Below are 23,759 nucleotides of genomic sequence, written 5' to 3' on the forward strand. Positions count from 1 at the left end.
TATATATATATATATATATATATATATATTATTAGGCTACGTTATATGTATATGGTACGCTCAACAATTACGTTTTACAATATTTACTTTTCTTGATTTTCGCTAAGCTAAATCGAAGTTTTACCTGACATAGAAAGATCAGAATATTTTACATCGTCTACAGAGTCAACACTTTTATTCTCTTGTGTTGTCTTATCTCCAACCATTGATTGATACTTGGTGCAGGAAACTTTTAGACATGTGTAACAAATATAATTTAAGGACTCGATTTTCAAATGTAAGAATGTAAAAATATTTGAAAAGAATTGCAAATTTATTCTGAAGCACACAATCTAAAATATAAAAATCAACGGCTTTTAAACGATATGTTTCCAAAAAGAATATTTTAAATTTTAGAAAACATACAATAGTTTTTTACAAACACAGATGTATATTACAATCTATAGGATGAAATGATTTTAAATAGACGACGTAGTCAATGAAGACAAAACGTATAATACTTAAAGTAAAGTGATGTTTCGTTATCTTTATTTGTCAATTGTTTTTGATCGTTCTAAATTATTAATCAAATTTAGTAAATAACAACAAAAAGTAAAACTCTATTACATATTATAATATTACCAGAAATCGTTTGTTTAAGTTCAAGTAGGGCAGTATTTACCGTTGTTATCATAGCAACCACTTCTTTAAAATTTATTTTCGCATCTGAGGGATTGTCCAAACATTCCAGTGTTGCTTGTTTTACCTGGTCATGGGATAACATTGACGAGGATTGAAATATTCAAACATTTAGGTGCTAGACATGACATAACATAGACGAGGATTGAAATATTCAAACATTTTGGTGCTAGACATGACATAACATAAACGAGGATTGAAATATTCAAACATTTAGGTGCTAGACATGACATAACATAGACGAGGATTGAAATATTCAAACATTTAGGTGCTAGACATGACATAACATAGACGAGGATTGAAATATTCAAACATTTTGGTGCTAGACATGACATAACATAGACGAGGATTGAAATATTCAAACATTTAGGTGCTAGACATGACATAACATAGACGAGGATTGAAATATTCAAACAGTTAGGTGCTAGACATGACATAACATAGACGAGGATTGAAATATTCAAACATTTAGGTGCTAGACATGACATAACATAGACGAGGATTGAAATATTCAAACATTTAGGTGCTAGACATGACATAACATAGACGAGGATTGAAATATTCAAACATTTAGGTGCTAGACATGACATAACATAGACGAGGATTGAAATATTCAAACATTTAGGTGCTAGACATGACATAACATAGACGATGATTGAAATATTTAAACATTGAGGTGCCAAGTAATTTAAAAGCAAAAAAAAATGGAAAGATGTAATATTCATTATTGTTGTATTGGGTGTTTTAAATAATTCCACTACCATGTATAAATCTATTTACAAAAGTAATGTGGATGGAAAATGAAATTTCATATCACCCATTAGCAAATTATTTGCATTAATAAATAGCTCTAAGTAAAAAGCTTTGGCGTTTGTATTTCTTAAGCAGCTTAATAATGTTCTAGATAAGTTAAAGTCTTGTGAATATATCGTACTTTGAGATGTACTTACCTGCTGATCAAAGTCACTTAAATTACTTTTCAGCAAACTATTCATCTCTTCCAGATTATTCAACAGTTGAGCTAATTGCTCCTTTATAGGAATCGATACGGCCATCTGTAAGAGAATATAAACTAATAACTTTAATGATAATTGTGTTGTTGGTATATACTCTTTATAATTAGATATGTTATTATCAAAACATATAGGTGAACCTACCAGTCAATTTACATTTACATAGACAATGTGTAGAATATACTGTATTTTAGCGATAATTAGTTTTGTGTGATAACCAAGACAAAATAAGCTAAAAATAGCTTTGTTAGTTGTATCCAGCTCAATAAATTAACACCAAGAACTATTATAGCTTATCAGAGTTCTCTTAACACGTCACTTGTAAAGATATGACTTTAAAAAAAAGTCTATGTGTCATATTTAACAGTGTAGGTAGGAAAAACCTCAACAAGACTAATGTGTATGTGTGTCACTAGGTTTAGTGTTTAAAGGACGGATCTATTTTAATGTTGGTGAGCAGGGTAGTGCATAAATACAAAGTGATATAATTAAAATAAGTTTTCTTTTTTCAGCGGATTTCTGATATAATATTTTAATGTAATAAATCATAAAATGGGACATGCAAGGTTAAGTTTAAATTATTGTTGGAAATAATGTCTATATTTTGTATGCTTTATTTTCCTAGGTGAAGTCAGCCTCTACTTGTGGAATGAACAACTATAGTTAGCATCTACCAGAACATTCCCTAATGTCTGATCTGCTTACAGTCTGTTCGTAATAAAACATCAACAAGCGGGGTTCACAATAAAACATCAATTATTGGGGTTAACAATAAAACATCAACTGTTCTCTTTTACAATAAAACATCAACTTTTGGGGTTCACAATAAGGGTAACACCGGTAGGCATAGACCTATTTTCAAACGGCCGTTTTAAAAAAGATAAAAAGATAAAATTACTTTGCTTTCTTATTTAAAGCTTTAGTAACTAAAAGATGTAAAACAAATACCATTTTCATGTCTGTTTCAGTCTTTATTGTTTCTTATTTAAATGGTAATTAAGTAAAAACATACCTATTTGTTTAGTACATAACTAGACACATAACTTTTGACACCCCTATTATACTTTTTAAAGCGGAGTGATAAGTTATGGAAGTGGTTTGAAGTTTTGCTAAACTTAGTAGATAATTAATAGCTAATCTAGATTTTTCTCTATGCGACATTGTGTGCTACATACTGAAGAACAACCACTGCTGTAGTAGATATGTTAAAAAAAGGTGTACAAAATATATTTGTTGTTTTTGGTCGGAATATGCCCCCCCCCCCGTATTTCGTTATTATAGTTCCACTCCTCTATATTGTGAGTTAAAGAGTTCTAGCGAGATAAATGTGAACAGCGACAGTTCTGTCCCTTGGAACGTGACGTCAACTCTTTAGATAATACCGGGATTTCCCGTTCAGTTATTTTGGTTTCATGAGCAGCATAGCAGTTGTTGAATGTTTGCAGAACGATTTTAGATCTAGATCTAGCTGTAAAATTTCCTGCAGTTATCTTTGAAGTAAGTGTAACCATATAATTTACATACCATTAAATAAATATGTATACATTACTGATAACAATAAACAAAGAAAAATGTAAAAAAGTGTATGTTTTTTTTATTAAAAATATAATATGTTTTTGAAGCGTAATATTTTTAAAAATAATTTTAAAATGTGCGTTAATTTCTATTTCGTTTAAGATAGTATAAAAACATTAAAATGACACTCACTACAGATAGTTAGATAATAAGGTAGTGTGTTTAATTTGTGTGTGTTACCTAAATTAAATGTTTTAGTTGAAGGCAAGACAGCTGCTCTAGTACGTGTCTTGTGTTGTCGCCATCTTTATAACCTGGTAGAAGATATATTTATAGCAGCGGATTTTTCCGTTAGGAACTTTCAGTTTCGCCGTTCTACTTTTAACGAGGTACCATATAAATACAAAACAATTATTGTTATAGTTAAACAGCTGTAAAAATAAATAGCGTTTCGTAGAGAGGGTAACAGCTGCAATGAATGCGTTAAAAATGTAATTAGTGTAAGAAAGTGTTGTAAAACTATCGATGTGATTGTTGTCATTTTATTTATGGAATGGTTTGTAATTTCATTTCAGTTTAAGTCAATTAGACAACATTTGAGACGTTTCGATACGTTGTAAAAGTGTTATGTATTTTATGTTTTCAAACACAGGCAGTAACCAAACTGAGGTAGTTGTTTACATTGTTAACACGTTTAAAATATCCTCACTTAAGTGGACACCAGTCGTATCTGCTTATAAATATTGGCGAAAAAAATTCTGGACAACGCCCCTCCCCTCAAATAAAGTATCCATAAAGAAAAATGATCCGATAAAATCTTAAAAATAACCAAACAAATTACTTTACATTTTTTCTATGTAGATGTGTATTTAAATCATTATATCTATATATAATTCTCTTCATGGAGACCATAGAAAACACCACACAGCTTAGCCACCACCTCAATCTCCACCTGTCTGGTAAGCTCCAGTTCACTCCGAATGTTTACAATCGTAGAGCCGGGTTAGTGACGGCTATTAGGGGCAGATAATTTAGTATTATACGATTTAAAATTAAGGGGCTGCTTTTACTGGGCGGGGTGGGTTTAGGTGGGATGTAGGGGGTGGTGTACTGTCGATAGCGGCGTATGCTACGTCTGCAGATCTACATATATTTGCACTTGTCTCTCTGTATCAACGACCGAAACACGATTATACATCATGCTACTCTTATTTTACCTGTGTAATTATGTTCAATGAAACATGAATTATTACAAGTCCGTCCAAAGCAAAAGAGACTAAGGATTGGCATTAAACTAAAAGTCTCTGTCCTCTGTTATCTATCACATTGACTTATGAGACTAGCAAAACAATGTAATAAGTGAAGATTCTATTTTTAAACCAGATGCCTACACGAATTCAGGTCAAGGTTGTTACTAAACAGATACAATATTTGGAAGAACAGATACAAGTTCTGGAACCTGTCATTAATTTAATGAAAAATGTAAGATTAAAACATCTAAAATCAACTGCTAATTTTTTTTAAAGATTATTGTAACGCTGTTGTGTTATAACAACTTTTTTCCTTTTATTTTTCTAAACACATTTTCAAAAAGTAAAATTCACTTGTCCAACTAGCTTAATTAAATTATATATATATATATATATATATATATATATATATATATATATATATATATATATATATATATATATATATATATATATATATATATATATATATATATATATTAATAGATTTTAACTTAATATACAAATTAATATTTGAAAACCAACAAATTAACATTTATACGGTAGAAAGTGTTGAACGTTTGACATTTTCTCATAAAACAGCAATACAAAACGTGGCCAGTTGAAATAATTTTTACGTTTGTGATCACAAGGTTGTTACAAAAAGTAAGGCGTGGCTAGAAGAAAAAACTGACCAATCATCTGTCAGCTACATCGAGCTATCACAAGAACTGGACACAGCAGCCACGGCCTTGTTGGATGTGACGTCACATATTTCTGGTCAGTTTTTTAATTCACTTTATAATTTAAAATTTCTAAGCCTGCTGTCAAGTAGCCTAAAAGTTTGGTGTGAGAAAAATGCAAAAAATCTTACAATTTATCTTTAAAAAATGGGACACACTATTGTTAAGGGATATAATTTCACTCTCAATCCACTATCACACAATATATTATTTTCTTAGAGATTGACAGATAGGAAAAAACAAACACATTATTAACATTTATAATTTTTAATATGGTAAACATTTAGAATTTTAAATCGACTATCGTACTTAATTTATTCACAAAGAGAATTAGATAAAAATAACTTAATAGAATGTTATATTATTTTTCTTTAAACGCTTTGGTTAAAACTTTATGTTACACTTTCAATTTATAAACTCGGTATTCAATTCTTAGTTCAATTTAAAATAAATTAGTATGTAAATATTTAGACCTGGAAAATTTAACAGAATGATGATATTAGATTTTTTGCGAATAAGGATTTCAATGAAATTTGATTGTCTAAATTTGAAAAAAAAATTGTAAAAATTAAAACACTTTGCAGCATACTAGAAATATTGTATGTACAATTAAACGTTATTTCCTTGAACTGTAACTAAAATAAAATTCTAAGCCCCAATCCACCAGAAGGAGACAACAAGGATGTCAACAAACCAACGCCATCTTTAGCACAGCCTGACACACAGACAACAGCAACATTTCTAAAAGTAGAATCACAAAGACAATTCAAAACACAAGGCAAACATACAGCGGGTAAGTTTTAGTTTTGTTTGATATAACAAATTAAATAGCGATATCATGAATAAATATCATGCAATGTTAAAGATTAAACTATTTTTTTCTGCTACTTTTTAAATATTTTATATTAACGTTTCTAAGTTTAACGCTGTTTTAATGAACCTTTTTTTCAAGGTTCCAGGCATTTTAAATTATAAACTGAATACTTGCGACTATTTTTAGTTGAAGAACATCCTGACCTAGAGCGAAGACTCGCCTATATTGAAACAACACTATCTTCACTACAGGACACACAACACAAGTCTACAGATGACATATCAGAAATAAAACAATGGAGAGACAACTTTGTAACAGAACAGAGTGACATGGGGGTAAACATTGAACAACTGACTGAAAAACAAAAGCAGAATTTTAAAAACCTCAGAAAACAAATTAGTGAACAAGATAACAAAGTAAAGGAGCTGAACAAAGAAATTGAAAGTTTAAAAGAAAAAGAAACCAAGTCAAACAAAACACTAGAGAAACTGTCGCTAGATATGAAAGGATATGAAAACAACGAACACAAAATAAATAAAGATATGCAAGATTACGCAGACAAAACAAACTGTATAACACAAGAAATTAAAAGACATTCGGATCTGATGGCTGCCCTACAAGAGGAGTGTGATAAAATCTTGTGTAATACATCAACTCAATTAAAAAAGGTAACGTTGATAATTATGTGTATTCACACTTTTACACATACTCGCCAGATGGTTTATTATAACCAAGTTAAATAAAAAAAGAACTTAGTAACTTTATCAGCTGTTATACCTTAATATAATTACTAATGTTAAGACACATGTTTATGTAAGATATAATATGCATTTAAAAAAAAAATTAAAATTAAAATGCTTTTATATAATCATCTGATATTTAGCAAAATGTATTGTACAAACTCCTACAACAAAGATTGATGCCCATTGACAAACTGATTCAAGTCTTTAACCAGAACTTGGAAACTAGGGAAGAAAGAACTACGAAGGTATACGTGTAGTAATTTTATTAATAATTAAATTGCAACGTTGATAAATCCGGCCTAAATTATTAACACTATGTCAATAGAGCAGTTAATACATGTTTTCTTAAATTAAGTAATACATCTTTAATTTAAAATAAACCGGGAGTGATCTCCCCTAAACTTTCTCGAATATTCTAATATAAAATTAAGAGGAATGGCAATTCAGGATATAGACAATATTTGTTATCCATTTTTAATTACTTACACTTTTTATAATAGAATAGAATCTCGTAAAAAAGAATTGCACAACAAGTGAAAAGTTTCCTTTTCAAACCTGACGGTCTATGGGGCAAGTGAAGTAGATTTCTCTTGTTTCAGTGACCTCAGCATATGAAGAGATAGTGTGGTCAGCACTAAGCCCAGCAGCCTTTACTTTCCCTAACAGGAGTTAGGTACTCATCAGATGACTTGAACTCGGATTCGAACTCGAGACTAACGGGTTAGCAGTCCAGCTCTCTACCGCTAGACCACTCCGTCCCACATTAAGTGAACGCCTAATAAAATGTGTATAAAGGTGCGGGATATTATTAGTACTTTATAAATTTACATGCGTTTTTGAGAAATCAGAAATAGCGTAAATTAGTACTTCCGGTAAACGGAAATTACACAAAATTTGACAGAACGTAGAGAATTAGATCTTTTACTTATTTTTGAAATTTCATGCATCTATCTAAAATAGTACGCAACTTAAAGGGTTTTGAAAAATTCAAAGTAGAAAAAGTACCACAATCGGTTATCGGAAATCGCTCAAAAGTTTATCAGGATCTACGATTTTGATAAAATACTTATATATGAAATTTCATCAACCTAGCTTTAACGGTACTCAAGTTATCGTGTTTACACACAGACACAGAGTTATACACACACATAGGAACAGAACTGCAAAGTTAATTTAAGTTTTTACGACTTGATAACGCATAAAACGCCAAAACGTTTAAATATTTGTATTTATAATGTTTGCCTGATTAGTCCTCTATACTCCGGATGTGATGAAGGACTGCGGAGTAAAACTGTGAAAACTGTCAAAATTTCATATTATTTTTGTGCACGATTACAATACTTTCTCTATACTTCGTATATACGAGAAAGTAAAAAACAACACATCCTTTAAATTTTTTTATATTCTTTCAAGTTGCCATAACCAGTTAACATCAGTGCAGCTATTGTATGTTGTACGTAACTATGTGATTTTTTCACTCTGTTTATTAAATCTTTTTCAGCTTGAAACTATTGAAGCTACTATTTCAGTTCTGTCCAAAGATTTGAATCTATTAGGTAGGTTTGCCTGAATTTTTTTTTCAAAAAAAAAAATAAATTACGTGATGTTCGTTAGCCAGACAGACTTAATGTGATGTTTGTTAGCCAGACAAACCATAACGTGATGTTCGTTAGCCAGACAGACCATAACGTGATGTTCGTTAGCCAGACAGACCACAACGTGATGTTCGTTAGCCAGACAGACAGTAAAGTGATGTTCGTTAGCCAAACAGACCATTGTTGTAGACACATTATAATGAAAAGCATATAACATTTGTTTTCATTTAGTGTAGTATTACGTCAACTACTACACTCGTAGTTTCAAATACGTAGTACACGGTAAACTAACACCACTAAAGCTGAGGACCGTACTAAACTAGTGGTCTAGTGTTTCAATGTGTGGTCTTAGACAAAATTATGTAAACATTATGGACCATTTTACACAATTTATTGTTTTTGGAAAAAAAAATTTATTGGGGTTTGCCAAATTTACTTAAATTCTGAACTGCATACAAAATACATTTATGAGATTATGTTTAGGATTAATAATATAAACTGATGAAACGACAATTCACAAATATCATTGAGCAAATAGTTAGAGAATTTGTGAAATTAAACTTATAAATCACACATATGTTTTTCATTGAACAGAGGCACGTGCATGTAACAGATATGCTTGTCATGTAAAGCTTGCCTTTGAGACACCTGTCAGTGCTGGATCAATTATTTCAACCTTTGATGAAGTACGTGAATACAACGGTCAACATTTTAATCAAACAACAGGAAAATTTGTATCACCACATGATGGTTTATATCTTGTCGGTGTCACTCTACATGAGTGGGGAAATAACCAGATTGGAGTTCGTATGTGGGTTGGAAACAGTTGTTGTACGTCTATAGAAGTGAAGTCTGCAGAAACTAGCGCTGCTGGGTCAGTGGTTGCTGACATGAAGAAAGGTCAAGAACTTTACTTTGAAGTGTATCACGCAGATCAAGGCGCAAAGTTAACCTGGCTAAGTAGTTTTACGATCGTTAGTTTATAGACATACAACAGGAAACATAAAAAATTATGTAATAAATAACTTTTGTAATAAATATGTTAATTATTTGAACCCTAGTACCGTTTTATCTGTTCGAGGCTTAAATCTCCATGCTAGGAGATTCCTACAAAGCAGTACTATACACTTTACCCCAGATTGTTAGTTCATAAATAAAAATATATACATTGCCAAAAGGCTGCTTTAAATTAGCAAGTTAGTCAACTCTTTGCTAATACAAATTGGTACATTTCTTGGCTAATTACAAACCTACACTACCTTAGGCAGAGATAAAATATGCAGTTAGAAATTAAATGATAATATGTGTGTTTTGAGAATCTTGTTTAAGATAAATATAATTAAACATTATCATAGAAAACATTGTTAGAGTTTTCTTGCGTGTAAAGTACATTTTGATTTCTCAAGTAATCATATATTGTCGATTGTTGACAATTTCTGACGACGCATCGTAAATACATTCTGATTCTTTCCTACATGCTTAATATAAACATTACGTATAGATACAACACCCAGCACAATATGCAGGCCTATCATCTATAACACGAGATTGTAACATAAGTTTTTTTTATTTATTTGCCTAAGAGATTAATGTTGTAACAAAACAACGGTGAAGTCACATTTTCAAATATGTGTATTAATTCTTGTACACTTTCGTATGCATATAACTGTGGAGTATTAAATTAAGAGTTTTTTGTTTACTAAATGACTTGTTACACATATGGTTTTATTTTGTATTTCAGTATACAGGATATTTGGCCATGTGTTTAATTAATCTCCTTCGGTAAACAAACAAGTAATAGACATCTACAATTTTTCCCGCTTGTGATATCATTAAAGTTATTTCCTAAATATAATTTCAAGACAATACTTACAAAACACATATGTTTTACAAGTAAAAAGTCCAAAGAATGTCAGAAGTTAGAATGAGCAAACAAGTAAAATCCCTCTTCTTCTTCGTTCTTAATTGAGAATATGGTGGAGGATTTAAACAAGAAGTCCAACTTCGTGAACAAACCGGACTGTGGTCTCCAGATCAGCAGGTGCCCCATATAATTTTTCCCTGAGTGGGGTGAGCAGGGGCCAGTGTCTGACTCGCGCCTGGCTATACAAAGAACATTCCTAAAGAACGTGCTCCGTATTTTCCGGGGTCATACCACAAGGAAACATTTCGCCACACCCAACCTTTAGTTTTTTATGCATGTGTTGATTTAGTCTGTTATGGCCTGTTCAAAGTCGAAAGATTATGTATTGTTGTTTTCGTGTCAAATTATAATATCCATCATCTTTATTTTAGTGAGGGTGTGTGTCAGACCACATTTGCGTTTGTTTTTTATTATTCTTTTTATTTCTTTTGGGTGTAGCGAGATTTCCGGTTGTTGTTTCTTTCCCCCAATTTTTACCAGCTAATTTTGCTAATATTTGTTTTTGCTGCTGAGCCCCAAGCCGAAGCACCATATTCTAACGTAGGTCTCACATAGCTGGTGTAGGTTTTTTTCAGGATAATCCCTCTCTGTAATATAACAGTTAAATCAATTACCGAAACAATGATTTATAGCATGTTTGTGCTGTTGTTTTATTTACTTTATAAGAGACCAGTGTACCACTGTCCTTAAATTCATCAGTCTGTTGAGGGAATAATGCCCAAAGTTTCTTGCTGTAAACGAAATATATTAGGTTTTGCATAAGCAAATCATGTATATTTGTTGATGAATGTATAGTAATAATAGTAACGTTTGTTTAACTTATTAGTTAGAAAACATAGACAATATTATTTAAATTTAGTTTGATTAAGGCATATTTTAATAAAAAGCTGAAATAAATTTAAATTTATTTCTAGTAAGGCAAAATCATAAATTTGAACAAAAATTGTATTGCATGAAAACATAGAAGAAAATTAACCTGTTAAAATAAAATGAAGCTATGTGTTTGCTTTTACTGCTCTCTTCAAGTTCCTCAAGCTGAATTACAATCTTTAAAAACGTGTGTAATCCAGTCCTAAACATGAGTATAATTAGCTAAACCCATCCTGCTTCTGAAGTTACGTGAAATGTTTCTTCCAGATTTTTCTCTCGGGGGGAGAGGGGGTGGGGGGCTCTAATTTCCGGAGGAGCGGACACTGTTAAATGTAAAAATTTTCTATATAAATTCCATTTCGTTCAGGGGGGAGGGGGTGATGGGGGTGGAAAAGATGCCTGGAAACAATTAACATTCTCTAAAAATTATGATTTAATCTACCTGTATGTGTGTACAGAGGCGTCGCGAGGCGGGGGTGCGAACCTCACAGGGTGACACCAAATAGCCTTAAAACAAATGTTGAAAGAAAGTTTAGTTTCATAATGTAAACACTTCTAGACTTTATATACATCAGCTGTTTAGGGCTGTGTTCAGATTTAAACTTGTAATTACAGATGAGTTGAAGAATGGTGTACACAAGTGTTTCGAAAATTTAATGTTATTTTGACTTACCTTTAATTGTAATTTAGTAATGCTGGTTGATACGTCGGCCATTATTTTATTAATATCTGTATGAACTTGCATTACTTTATTTCATTTGTGTAGGTTGTTTTCATATTCTTTTTTATCTAGAGACAGTTTCTCTAGTGTTTTTTTTTATTAGGATTCTTTTTCTTTTAAATTTTCAATTTCTTTGTTTAGCTCCTTTACTTTGTTATCTTGTTCACTCATTTGTTTTCTGATGTTTTTAAAATTCTGCTTTTCCTTTTTACTTAATTGTTCAATTCTTGTTGTCCAGTCGCACTGTTCTGTTACCAAGGTTTCTCTCCATCGTTTTAATTCTGACACGTCATCTTCAGCATTTTTTTTGTTCCTTGAAGAGAAACTGTAAGTTTCTCAAAAAGTTTCACACGATTTGACAATCCGGAATTGAATAAGATTGATTAGAGTATGTATATATAGCATGCATGGTTTAGCACACTACAGAAACAAAATGAGAGATGCTTCCACAGACTAGCAACAACAAAATAATTACTAGTGTATTATTTCAACTCCTTTAAATTTAAACAGTTAATAACTGTTTATGAAACAATAGTTTAAAAACATATTAAGCTATTAATTGTTCTTTAATTTACAAACCTCTCTGACTAGTTTGAGATTTCTTGGTGTCTGTTACACCAGGTGTATTGTGTTGTACTAACTGTCTTGGTAGACCGTAATATGTATTCTGTAAAAAAAAAGCTTGGTCTAACGATGGGTTATTTGAAACTTTTTAATTGGTAAGAATATACAATTTTGTTAGAAAGCGATTGTAACATAAAAAATGTTTTGATAAGGACAAAAACTATCTATCATTTTCAACTTTTCAATTTGATTTACTACAAACTTTATCAATCTAAAATAGATATATTAACTTATGTCTTTGTTCAAAAAATAAACATCACTTGCTTTTTTCGTATGCTCCATAATAAGAAAAAAACTATTCACTCACATTAAATAACTAAATGACATGCCTAAATTTTCCGTTACATGTTACATAATTAATATTCAAAAACTGATAGTAAAAAAAAAAACAACTAAAGTTGAACATATCAATGTAGCTGCCAATTCTAAAAGCAAGATAGAAACGTTCACTTTACCAGCTAGAATATTTACATGTTCTATTAATGTAGCATTCGCGGATGTTACCATGGAACCTATCCTACATCTTTAAATGTCATTTCAGTGTCAGACGTTTTATCTATCCAGTTCCTGGTTTTTAGTTTGATCAAATTAATTAGAGAAAATACATAAGTAGATAAATAGTCTTCGTTATTAATTCAGTTAAAATAAATGTTCGTCGTTAGCAAAGGCAATAGCCATACAAATATTTATTTAAAATACAGATTTATAATTCAAATGAACATGCATTTTCTCTAACTGTTCCGACAAAATATTCAAAGATTCATGGGCGGGTTTGTACTCAGACATCTGCATGTAAGTGATAGATAGGCTAAATAAATGTTCATTTCAAAGTTACATCAGCATGCGTTTTTTAAAGTAGCACCACTAAATTGTTGACTGATAATTGGGTAGAAATAATTGATAGCTAAGGTATTGAATAGTACACTCTCTAAGTGTGGCACCAAAAAAAATTTTTGACTGCTAAAAAGTGACACCAACCTTTTCAAATAGAGCTCGGTGGGGGGGGGATGATTTTTTTTTTTCACTAACGTCAATAAATATAAATTAAATGGAAGGGGGCACAAAATTGATAGTTCGCCCCGGGGCCGACTTGGGTCGCTACGCCTCTGATAGCATACGACTGCAGATGCAATAGTCCCAGTGAAGTATTTCAACTACTCGACACAAATGTTACGTAAACGACTGTTTTAACTTTCAGCTTAAGCTTGCATTTTACCGCCTCCACATTTGATAAATTACGCTTCGATTTCGCATTTTACCGCATCGACATATCACCTATCGTGCTTCAATTTCGCATTTTACCGCCTCGATATACAACCTATCATGTTTCCATATCGCATCTGAACTTCACCCACGTTAGTCGCTATGTAAATAATTAAAACGACGTGTTTGAGATCTACCATTGTTTACTTACCTTTAGATCGAAATTTGTTTTGATGAAATAGATTTCTTGTTGTGGCTGATCTACACGTAGTTAAATCATCAATACAAGAGAGATAACTCTCATATTGACAACACAATTGGGAAACCCCGCTATTATATAACGGAGGAAGTTAAGCTACTCCACACTATTCCAGTCATTTGATTCCCCACAACAAGACTAGGCCTATTTAAGGTACTGCTAATCTTTAATCGATTTAATCTATTTTTAAAACAGCATTTCCTTTTAATGTAACCAAACAACCTAAAAATAATTAATTTAAAACAAAATAAAAAGCTCTTCTACTACTTTAATTCTTACTCAGTTATTAAATTGTCTTAAGTTTTAAGTATAGGCTACAGCTTGATAATATATAATTTCCTTAAAATATACTTATTAATAGAAAAGTATGTAGGTCGTTTTTATAAAAAAAAGTTTTTTATTACTGTATGTTTAGGCAATTTACAGAAAAATTGTTAAGATAGCTCATCAAATCACTAGACAGATAATGAAAGTGAAAAACGGAAATAACCAGGTGTATAATTTTAGCAAGCAGGAAATATCATAAGTGAAGCCAAGGAAAACTATCGCATTTTTCTGATATGTATTACATAATTACCTGTGACTTTAGTAAACAGATCTGTAAAAGCTATAACAATACTTAAAGTAGTTTTCATGTAATTATAGATTTAATTTAAGTCTGACGAATGGGCGCAGTGGATTTATATTTAATAAGAGTAAACTACGTTATGAAAACAATATCTCCACAATCAGACCCTTTTAAGGATGCTTTCCTGTACCCCTCTTTATAGTCATATTCAGGGATTTAGACATATTGACGGATATTGATGACATATGTACTGGACTGACTATTTTAATGAATAAATGAGCAGTTATTACTCTGCTTTAATTATCGTGAGATAAAATAATTATTTTATGCTTGTAAATTATAAAATTTGCAGTGGAATAGTAATTATTTAATTAAGAATTATGTAGATGGAAACACATGGTCTACATATTATCGACTTTAGATATCGACTTACTGATAATGACAGAGATAACATTGATATTGTCTAATAAAACAACTAATACACATATATTATATATATTTTTTAAATTGGTAGTTTTAATAATATTCAGATGCCTTCGAGAATTCAGGTAAAGCTTGTTACGGAGCATAAGAAATATTTGGAAGAACAGATACAAATTTTGGAACCTGTTATAGGAAATATGAAAAATGTAAGTAGTTACCAACTTACGTAACACTTACAATGTAGAAAAAACATTCTGTACAGGATAAAGTAGCTTTAGCCTTTACGAAGTACACGTGTTAAGACATATAAAACAACAACACATGTTTATGAAAATAACACTACGACACATGGCCACTTTAAAATGTTGTTTACTTTCACCAGGTTGTTGCAAAAAGTAAGGCGTGGCTAGAAGAAAAAACTGACCAATCATCTGTCAGCTACATCGAGCTATCACAAGAACTGGACAGAGCAGCCACGGCCTTGTTGGATGTGACGTCACATATTTTAGGTCAGTACTTTAATAGTTTTTATAATTTAAAATCTCAAAGCCTACTGTCATGTGTGTTCAGTAATGAAGCGTTTCTACTGAAAATAAACCGGGAGTGATCTCCCCTAAACTTTCTCAAATATTCTTATACGAAACAACAGGGGATGGCAACTCAGGATACATAGAAACAGAGGCGTAGTGACCCTTCCCGGCTCCCGGGGACAAACTTTTCGATTTGCACCCCCCCCCCCCCCCGTCAAGATTTCAATTTGCACCCCCCTCAAACTTTCGATTTCCACCCCCCCCCCGTCAAGATTTCAATTTGCACCTCCCTCAAACTTTCGATTTGCACGTCCCCTCTCGAGATTTCGATTTGCACCCCCCCCCCCCTCAAACTCTCGATTTGCACCCCCCTCAACCTTTCAATTTACTTTTCCAACCCATTTTAGCGCCCCCTATGGTCGGCGCCCGGGAACATATGCCACCCCCCCCCCCCCTCTCGCTACGCTGCTGCATAGAAATGACTTTTAATCCAATTTAAATACTCAAACTTTTAAAAATAGATTAAAATCTCTTAGAAAAAAAGAATTGCACCCCAAGTGAACGCTGAATAAAATGTGCTTGATATTTCGGAATATTATTAGTACATTATAAATTCACAAACGTTTTTCGAGAAATCAATATTTTTTATAAAAGATTTACTACTTCCTGTCAACAGAAATTACTCAAAATTTACTAGAAGGCAGTACATTTGAACTTTTACTTACATGTGAATATTCATATATCTATCTGAAACAGTAGGCCTACTTAAGTTATAGGCTTTTGAAAAATTCAAAGTAGAAAAAGTACCACTTTCATTTATCGAAAGTCACTCAAAATTTGATACGGATCTACGATTTTGATATGAAATTTCACCAACCTAGCTGTAACGGTACTCAAGTTATCTTGTTTACAGACACACACATACACACACATCCACACACACACAGACATACAGACAAGATTGCAAAACTATGTTTTCCCTACTCAGGATTACAAGACTTTCTCTATTATTCGTATATACGAGAAAGTAAAAATGCAACGAAATTGTTTACAGTTTAGTTTACAGATATTTACAATACTGTGTTAAAGGGATATCATTGTAATGTCGACCGACTAACAAACCACTTTTCACTTTTATATAAAATCGACATTAGTGAATCATGTAAGTTATATTTAAAAAAAATAAACCGGGAATGATCTCTCCTAAAGTTTCTCGAATATTCTTATATAACACTACGTGGGATGGCAACTCGGAATATAGACATGATTTTAATCCATGTTAAATATTTAAATTTAAAAAAAAATAGTATAAAATCTCGTATAAAAAAGAATTGTACGCCAAGTGACGCCAAGTGAAATATGCATAATAGTGCGGAATATTATTAGTACTTTATAAATTCACATGCGCTTTTTGAGATATCGGAAATAGCGAACAGTTATAATTTTTGCCCAATTAAAATAAGTCTACTATATCCCGGATGTGATGAAGAATTGAGGAGTAAAACGGTGAAAGCTGTCAAAATTTCAAATGATTTTTATGAACGATTACAATACTTTCTCTATACTCTGTATACGAGAAAGTAATGAAGAATTTACAATCACTTTGTGTTACCTTATTCGCCCTAAAACGAGGTTCAAGAGAATTAAGGGGTTATATAAAGTTATTTTTTTTTTAAATACTTTTGATAATAAATTATAAAATCAGTAGTGTAAAAAGTAAATTTAAAACAACATGTACAATATATAGATTTCGGACATTTTGGAACTATTTGGATCACATTCAAATTTTTATTTCCATCAGAGTATTACATGGTTTGTGTTATAGTTTTAATTAGCTAAACTAGTAAAATGTATTGTATGTACTATAAAATACTTGTTAACTTCAACTAAACTTAAAATAAAATTTTAAATCCGATTCCACCAGACGAGGACAGCATGGATGTCAACAAACTAACGTCATCTTTACCACAGCCACGGCAACTCATACCACAAGTTCAACATACAGCGGGTATATTATAGTATGCCTTTGGTTTAACACCTTAAATATAAGCATAATATACTATATTTATTTTTAAAATATGTATATATATTATAATATTAAACCAAAGTACGTTTGATACTTTGGTTTAAAGTCGTTTTTAACACCCTAATTTTCAAGATCTAAGACATTTTAAATTACAAACTTATATTTGCGACTTTTCTCAGTTGAAGAACATCCTGACCTCGAGCGTAGACTCGCCTATATTGAAACAACACTATCTTCACTACAGGACACACAACACAAGTCTACAGATGACATATCAGAAATAAAACAATGGAGAGACAACTTTGTAACAGAACATCATGACATGGGGGTAAACATTGAACAACTGACTAAAAAACAAAAACAGAATTTTAAAAACCTGAGAAAACAAATGAGTGAACAAGATAACAAAGTAAAGGAGCTGAACAAAGAAATTGAAAGTTTAAAAGAAAAAGAAACCATGTCAAACAAAACACTAGAGAAACTTTCTTTAGATATACAAGAATATGAAAACAACGCACATAAAATAAATAAAGATATGCAAGATTACACAGACAAAATAGACAGTATAACACAAGAAATTAAAAGACATTCGGATCTGATGGCTGCCCTACACGAAGAGTGTAATAAAATCTTGTGTAAAACATCAACTCATTTAGAAAAGGTAAAGCTGCTAATTATGTGTATTCACAATTTTACACATACTCGCCAGATAGCTTATTATAAGCAGGTTAAATAAAAAAACAACTTAGTAGCAGTTATCAGCAGTTATACTTTAATATAATTACTAATGTTAAGAAACATGTTTATGTTACATATAATATGCAAAATTATAATACTTTTATATAATGTTTTGATGTTTAGCAAAATGTATTGTGCAAACTCCTACAACAAAGATTGATGCCCATTGACAAACTAATTCAAATCTTTAACCAGAAGTTGGAACCTAGGGTAGAAAAAATTACGAAGGTATCCTAGTAGTAATTTAATTAAAAATTAAATTACAACGTTGATAAATCAGGCCAAAGTTATTAACACTATGTCGATAGAGCAGTTAATACATGTTTTCTTAAATTAAATGATACATCTATAATTTAAAAAACAACACATCCTTTAAATTATTTCTTATTCTTACAAGTTGCCATAACCAGTTAACATCAATGCAGCTATCGTATGCATTAAGTAACTAAGAGATTTTTGCATTCATTTTATAAAATTTTTTTTTTAGCTTGAAACTATTGAAGCTACTATTTCAGGGTTGTCCAAAGATTTGAATCTATTAGGTAGGTTTGCCTGAATTTTTGTTTCCAAAAAAATTACGTAATGTTCGTTAGCCAGGCCATAACGTGATGTTCGTTAGCCAGACAGACCATAGCGTGATGTTCGTTAGCCAGACAGACCATAACGTGATGTTCGTTAGCCAGACAGACCATAACGTGATGTTCGTTAGCCAGACAGACCATAACGTGATGTTCGTTAGTCAGACAGACCAGAACGTGATGTTCGTTAGCCAGACAGACCAGAACGTGATGTTCGTTAGCCAGACAGACCATAACGTGATAAAGAATGGAACATTTCACTCACCCATAGTGCCAGTCTCTAGACCCGTGGGTTTCCGTCAGATGTTTGTTTCCTCACCTGGTACATTACACCACCTGGTATGTCGGGGGTCGACCTACAGCGGTCGACCCTAGTACAGTAAGTCATTTACAGAGCTGCAGTTTAAAATTAAATTATTTATATTACCGTCATTTCATACTTTTACGTTTCTACTAATAAAACTGTGTCGCATTAAAACCAGGAATTAAATCTAAAATAAAATAACTCTTACACAAAAAATGTTAAATTTTTAATATCTTATTATCTAATTATTTCAACTAACGTGAAATAAACAATAGTTAATGTTGATTGTACTTATCGTGTCACCGGTTGTATAAGAATCTGATATGACAACAGAATAACATTTGTTTTTTTGTTTCATTAGATAAACTTTCTATAATTATACTATAATGTGAACACACACAGAATGTAGTGCACGTATATAGTATTTGTTTTACTTTTGATGACTTATTACATCACCTGCTACACGTGTATAAAAAATAGTTTCAAATCGTCTTATGTGATAAAACTAAAAACACTAAAACCTAGGGCGGTACAAAACAAATAGTTAAAATTAATGTTCTTAAAAAAAAATGAAACTATTTGAAATTATTAATGAAAATGTACATTGTATGAATCAAATAGTCAGAGTATGTATGAAATTAAACATGTAAATCATACATATGTTTTCTAATCAACAGAGTCACGTGTATGTAACAGATATGCTTGTCATGTGACGCTTGATTCCACACATGTCAGTGCTGGATCAACTATTTCAACATTTAAAGAAGTACGTGAATATAACGGTCAACATTTTAATCAAACAACAGGAAAATTTGTATCACCACATGATGGTTTATATCTTGTTTGTGTCTGTCTACATGAATGGGAAGATAAAGAGATTAGAGTTGCTGTGATGGCTGGAGACGAGTGGTGTATGTCTATAGAAGTGAAATGTGCCGACACAAGCGCTGCTGGGTCAGTGGTTGTTGAATTAAAGAAAGGTCAAGAACTTTACCTTGAAGTGTATCTCGCAGAACAAGGCGCAAATTTAACCGGCTTGAGTAGTTTTACTATTGTTAGTTTATAGAAGCACAACACGAAACATGGTGGATGGTAAATTCTCAAAACAATAAAATATATAACCGCCATGTTAAACACAATCTAACCACTTACTATATGTGTAGACTACATGTCTACAAAAATGTGAATGGCTTATCTGTTGTTTTTTAATTATTACTATGTGTATAGACTACATGTCTACACAAATGTGAATGGTTTATATGTTGGTTTTTAATTACTATGTGTGTAGACTACATGTCTACATAAACTATATGGTTTATGTATTATTTGTTTAGTCATCATTACACAGTTCCAACTAATTCATTGTGATCACCAATTTAAATGTTACACTTGACTCCAAGAACATAAATGATAACTCTATTTTTACATATCTTTGGTTTTTATGTATTAAAAAATTTTTGTGGACCGTTTTTTTTTGTTAAAATAAAAATTAGTTTTTTGTATGTAAAATACGACATCCATATTTTCGAGAAAATCTAAATATGTTAGATATATTAATAAAAATAATACGTTATGCCTTTGTAAATATTTTGAAACGAGAAAAATGGCCCGTTGAGGAAGGATACACCGGGCGCTAGGTTGATAGTGCTGTCTATTTTCTCTAAACTAAAACCACCCCATCCCCCACACAACCCCCACACCCCCACCCTCACCCCCCCACCCCCCACACACCAACACCCCCCACCCTCACCCCCACCCACCCCCCCACACCCCCCACACACCAACACCCCTCACCCCCCCCCACACCAACACCCCCCACCCTCACCCCCCACCCCCACCTCCCCCCCCCACCCCCACCCCCCAAAAAACATGTCTACCGTCCCATTCAACGAAATATAATTATATACTTTTTCCAGTGTCCGCCCCCCTCCCCGAAAATTCTACCCCCGCCCCCGAAAATTTCAAGTACCCCCACCCCTCTCCGGGGAGGAAAAAGTCTGAAAGAAACACTGGTGTCGCGCTTAGCCACTACCCGAAGAATTGCATTAAAGAAATTGCAAGAAAACCACTTTTTAGATTAGACACATTAATTAGGCGGTAATTTTATTATAGAGTATCGATGAAGAAATTTCTTTTGAGTTAGGGAGGGGGGGGGGGGCTCAGACGTTCTTACGCGGGGGTTGGGCTTCGCCCCTACCCGAAGAATTGTATGAATGAAACCACTGAGATTAGACAAAATTTCCTTTTTTTCAATGTTTACGCGAGAATCAATGACGTCATATTACTGTGTGCACTCTCTGGTTTGAGATTATGTTCTACTCTATGCTAAATGTGACTGCGTCATACTTCGTTTTTCGAATTACTGTGCATGTTTTTATTTTGCTTGTGTTTTCTCTAGAGCGTTCTTGTCAGACAGATAGATAGATAGATAGAGAGATAGATAGATAGACAGACAGCGAAACTATTAGTATTATAATATACTGCCAGTAACTGTTAGTTTGATTCAAGGTATAAAATAAAAAAAAAATAGTTTTTCTCGATACAAAAACCTTTCTTGTGTTTTAATCAGTATGCGAATTAACACTTACCCAACACACACACAAGCACAGACACACACACACACATATATACACACAAATAGTTTATATATATATATATATATATATATATATATATATATATATATATATATATATATATATATATATATATATAATTGTTACGATAAACCAAACACTTCTACTCGAGCTTGATTTTATTTTTGTTCGTTTCTTTTTAATTAAAAACAAATCAATGTAGGCCTACATGGTTTCACACATCAAACATCTCTCATTACGGTTAAGAAGATGATTCACCCTTAACATTTAGATCTGTTCGCCACAGATTTCAATAAAGACAAATAACTCAGCTGAAGTGAAATCTAGTCAACAGCCAAATGAAGTAGCATTGACCTGTCTACTTTAATCTAGACTAGGGGTCTCCTAGCTTTACAGACCGAGGGCCGCATTGGCTATCAAATATCAGATCGGGGGCCACAGTATCTTCAGGGCATATATTCGGTGTTATGGAGCCCCCCCCCCCCCCCCGAAAAACGTCCACCGCCCCCCCCCCCCCAATAAAATATAATTTTTATAGAAATATATACACATTTCAAGTGCCCCCCCCCCCCCCCCCCCACAGAGAAAAAATCTGAAAGAATGAAAGAAACACTGTCAGGGGCCGACAAGCACACTCGAGGTCCAAGTTTGCTCTTAAATTATTCTTCACGTATTCTACATCTATTGTTGAGCCCATATGACCTTATTAAATTCGCCATCTTCACCACAGGATTCAGTACACTGCTAAGTCCATATATTTAGCACTCAAAGCTTGCTGATGAATAATATTAATAGAGCGCAGGAGCATTGGTTGTAGAAAATTTTTCTCATTCGCTTGTCCAACCAAACCTTTCTTTATGCCACTAATGTACTTTTCCCCACCAACAGTCAGGTAACTGAGGTTAGTCCAGTCCAATTTAAAATCAGCAAATGTTTTCTTTAACTCATTGAATATATCCTCTCCGGTAACAGTGCCATACATTTTATGTAAGGAAGCCAGCTCTTGTGTTATGTTCATGTCTTCCTCCACACCCCTACTGAACACAAGCAGTTGAGAGGTGGAACAGCTGTCCAGCGACTCATCCATTGCAATTAAAAAATAGTGAAACGTGCTTGCATTTTTCGCTTTTTGAATCACGATGTTTTCACTAATGTCTGCAACACGGTGGGCAAAGGTATTTGCACACAAAGCTACATTTCAAATTGTTTTGAATTTTCTGGGAAAAGTTCCTCAGCCACTTCTAACAGACATTTTTTCCGTGGAGACCCCCGATCTAGACTAGCCATGTGTCTAGTTGAGTCTAGCTGCAAATATGAATCATGTTTGTCTTTTTACTCGTAGTTTAATTATAATATTAATGCTATACCAAATACAAATATATTTATGTTAACGACGCCATGTCTATAGTGTCAATGACGTCACACCGCCACGTCTTTATCCCCGTATTCATGTAAAAGAGCTGAGTATTGCATCACTAAAGTCACGAGTTCAGTCCCTATGCCAGATTAGGCACGTTAGCTTGAGACATCTAGCAGAGAAAAACTCATAAATGAAACAACTGCTGCCTTGTACTTTATTTCTGGATGGACACAGGCTATGGAAGAAAATCCAGAAATAAAAGAAGGCTGCATGCAGTTTTAGCGTGCAATAGGGCGCATAGCATATGACGGGAGAGAAGTGGGTGTCACCCTCCTAACAGTTAAACAATATAAATGTAGATTTCCTAGTTGTTGATAAATACGGTGTGTGACGTGGAATGTCTAAAAGAAAATGTGTAGGCAGGGAGAGAGTGTGTGTGAGTAGCCTCCCCTTGAAAGTGGTGTGCTAGCGGGACAAAGAGTGTGAATGAGGCAGTATGTGAAACAATGTGGAGTGGTGTCAACATCGTGTACCTACTCGTCAATTTATCTTCTTATCATGTTTTCTTGTGATTGATGATATTTATACACCCATGATATTTATAATTGTTACACCTGGCCCAAAACGAGCCAAAAATACATAGGTAACACGGTGTAACGATAAAATTATTATAACTTTATGGTTCAAACAATAGAATTAAATTA

At 32.7% G+C, this 23,759-nt stretch overlaps 3 protein-coding genes across 6 annotated transcripts in view; 2 read left to right on the top strand and 1 right to left on the bottom strand.

The window, feature by feature from the left end:
* Nucleotides 1-3,512, bottom strand: part of LOC131947380 (early endosome antigen 1) — a 222,188-nt gene extending 218,676 nt beyond the window's left edge. Inside the window, exons 1-5 of the mRNA XM_059308582.1 lie at nt 3,447-3,512; nt 2,995-3,181; nt 1,629-1,734; nt 622-745; nt 125-229 (exon numbers count right to left, since the gene is read on the bottom strand). Of these exons, the coding sequence (XP_059164565.1) occupies nt 125-229; nt 622-745; nt 1,629-1,733 (334 nt within the window). The 5' untranslated portion in view covers nt 1,734; nt 2,995-3,181; nt 3,447-3,512. The remainder of the gene's footprint in view (nt 1-124; nt 230-621; nt 746-1,628; nt 1,735-2,994; nt 3,182-3,446) is intronic.
* The window catches only part of LOC131947391 (repetitive organellar protein), a 73,101-nt gene extending 63,716 nt beyond the window's left edge, over nt 1-9,385 (top strand). The window contains exons 1-9 of one of the 4 annotated variants that reach the window (XM_059308601.1): nt 3,111-3,188; nt 4,114-4,165; nt 4,590-4,688; nt 5,089-5,215; nt 5,846-5,971; nt 6,179-6,660; nt 6,876-6,980; nt 8,237-8,291; nt 8,925-9,385. In XM_059308601.1, coding sequence (XP_059164584.1) covers nt 4,590-4,688; nt 5,089-5,215; nt 5,846-5,971; nt 6,179-6,660; nt 6,876-6,980; nt 8,237-8,291; nt 8,925-9,316 — 1,386 coding nt within the window. In that variant the 5' untranslated portion in view covers nt 3,111-3,188; nt 4,114-4,165 and the 3' untranslated portion in view covers nt 9,317-9,385. Of the gene's footprint in view, nt 1-3,097; nt 3,189-4,113; nt 4,166-4,589; nt 4,689-5,088; nt 5,216-5,845; nt 5,972-6,178; nt 6,661-6,875; nt 6,981-8,236; nt 8,292-8,924 lie in introns of those variants that run through there. The other 3 variants (XM_059308604.1, XM_059308602.1, XM_059308603.1) reach the window with 3 other exon arrangements.
* Nucleotides 9,386-17,995: 8,610 nt separating this feature from the next.
* On the top strand, nt 17,996-20,539 carry LOC131947396 (uncharacterized). Its single transcript, XM_059308611.1, has 4 exons — nt 17,996-18,139; nt 18,340-18,444; nt 18,704-18,758; nt 19,776-20,539. Exons 1-4 carry the CDS (start codon nt 18,014-18,016, stop codon nt 20,162-20,164), a joined length of 675 nt encoding a protein of 224 aa, XP_059164594.1. The 5' UTR covers nt 17,996-18,013; the 3' UTR covers nt 20,165-20,539.
* The last annotated feature ends 3,220 nt before the right edge of the window (nt 20,540-23,759 follow it).

This window comes from Physella acuta, unplaced genomic scaffold (genome assembly GCF_028476545.2).
Source record: "Physella acuta isolate Inbredline_101_S28 unplaced genomic scaffold, ASM2847654v3 ptg000592l, whole genome shotgun sequence".
Taxonomy (NCBI): Eukaryota; Metazoa; Mollusca; class Gastropoda; family Physidae; genus Physella; species Physella acuta.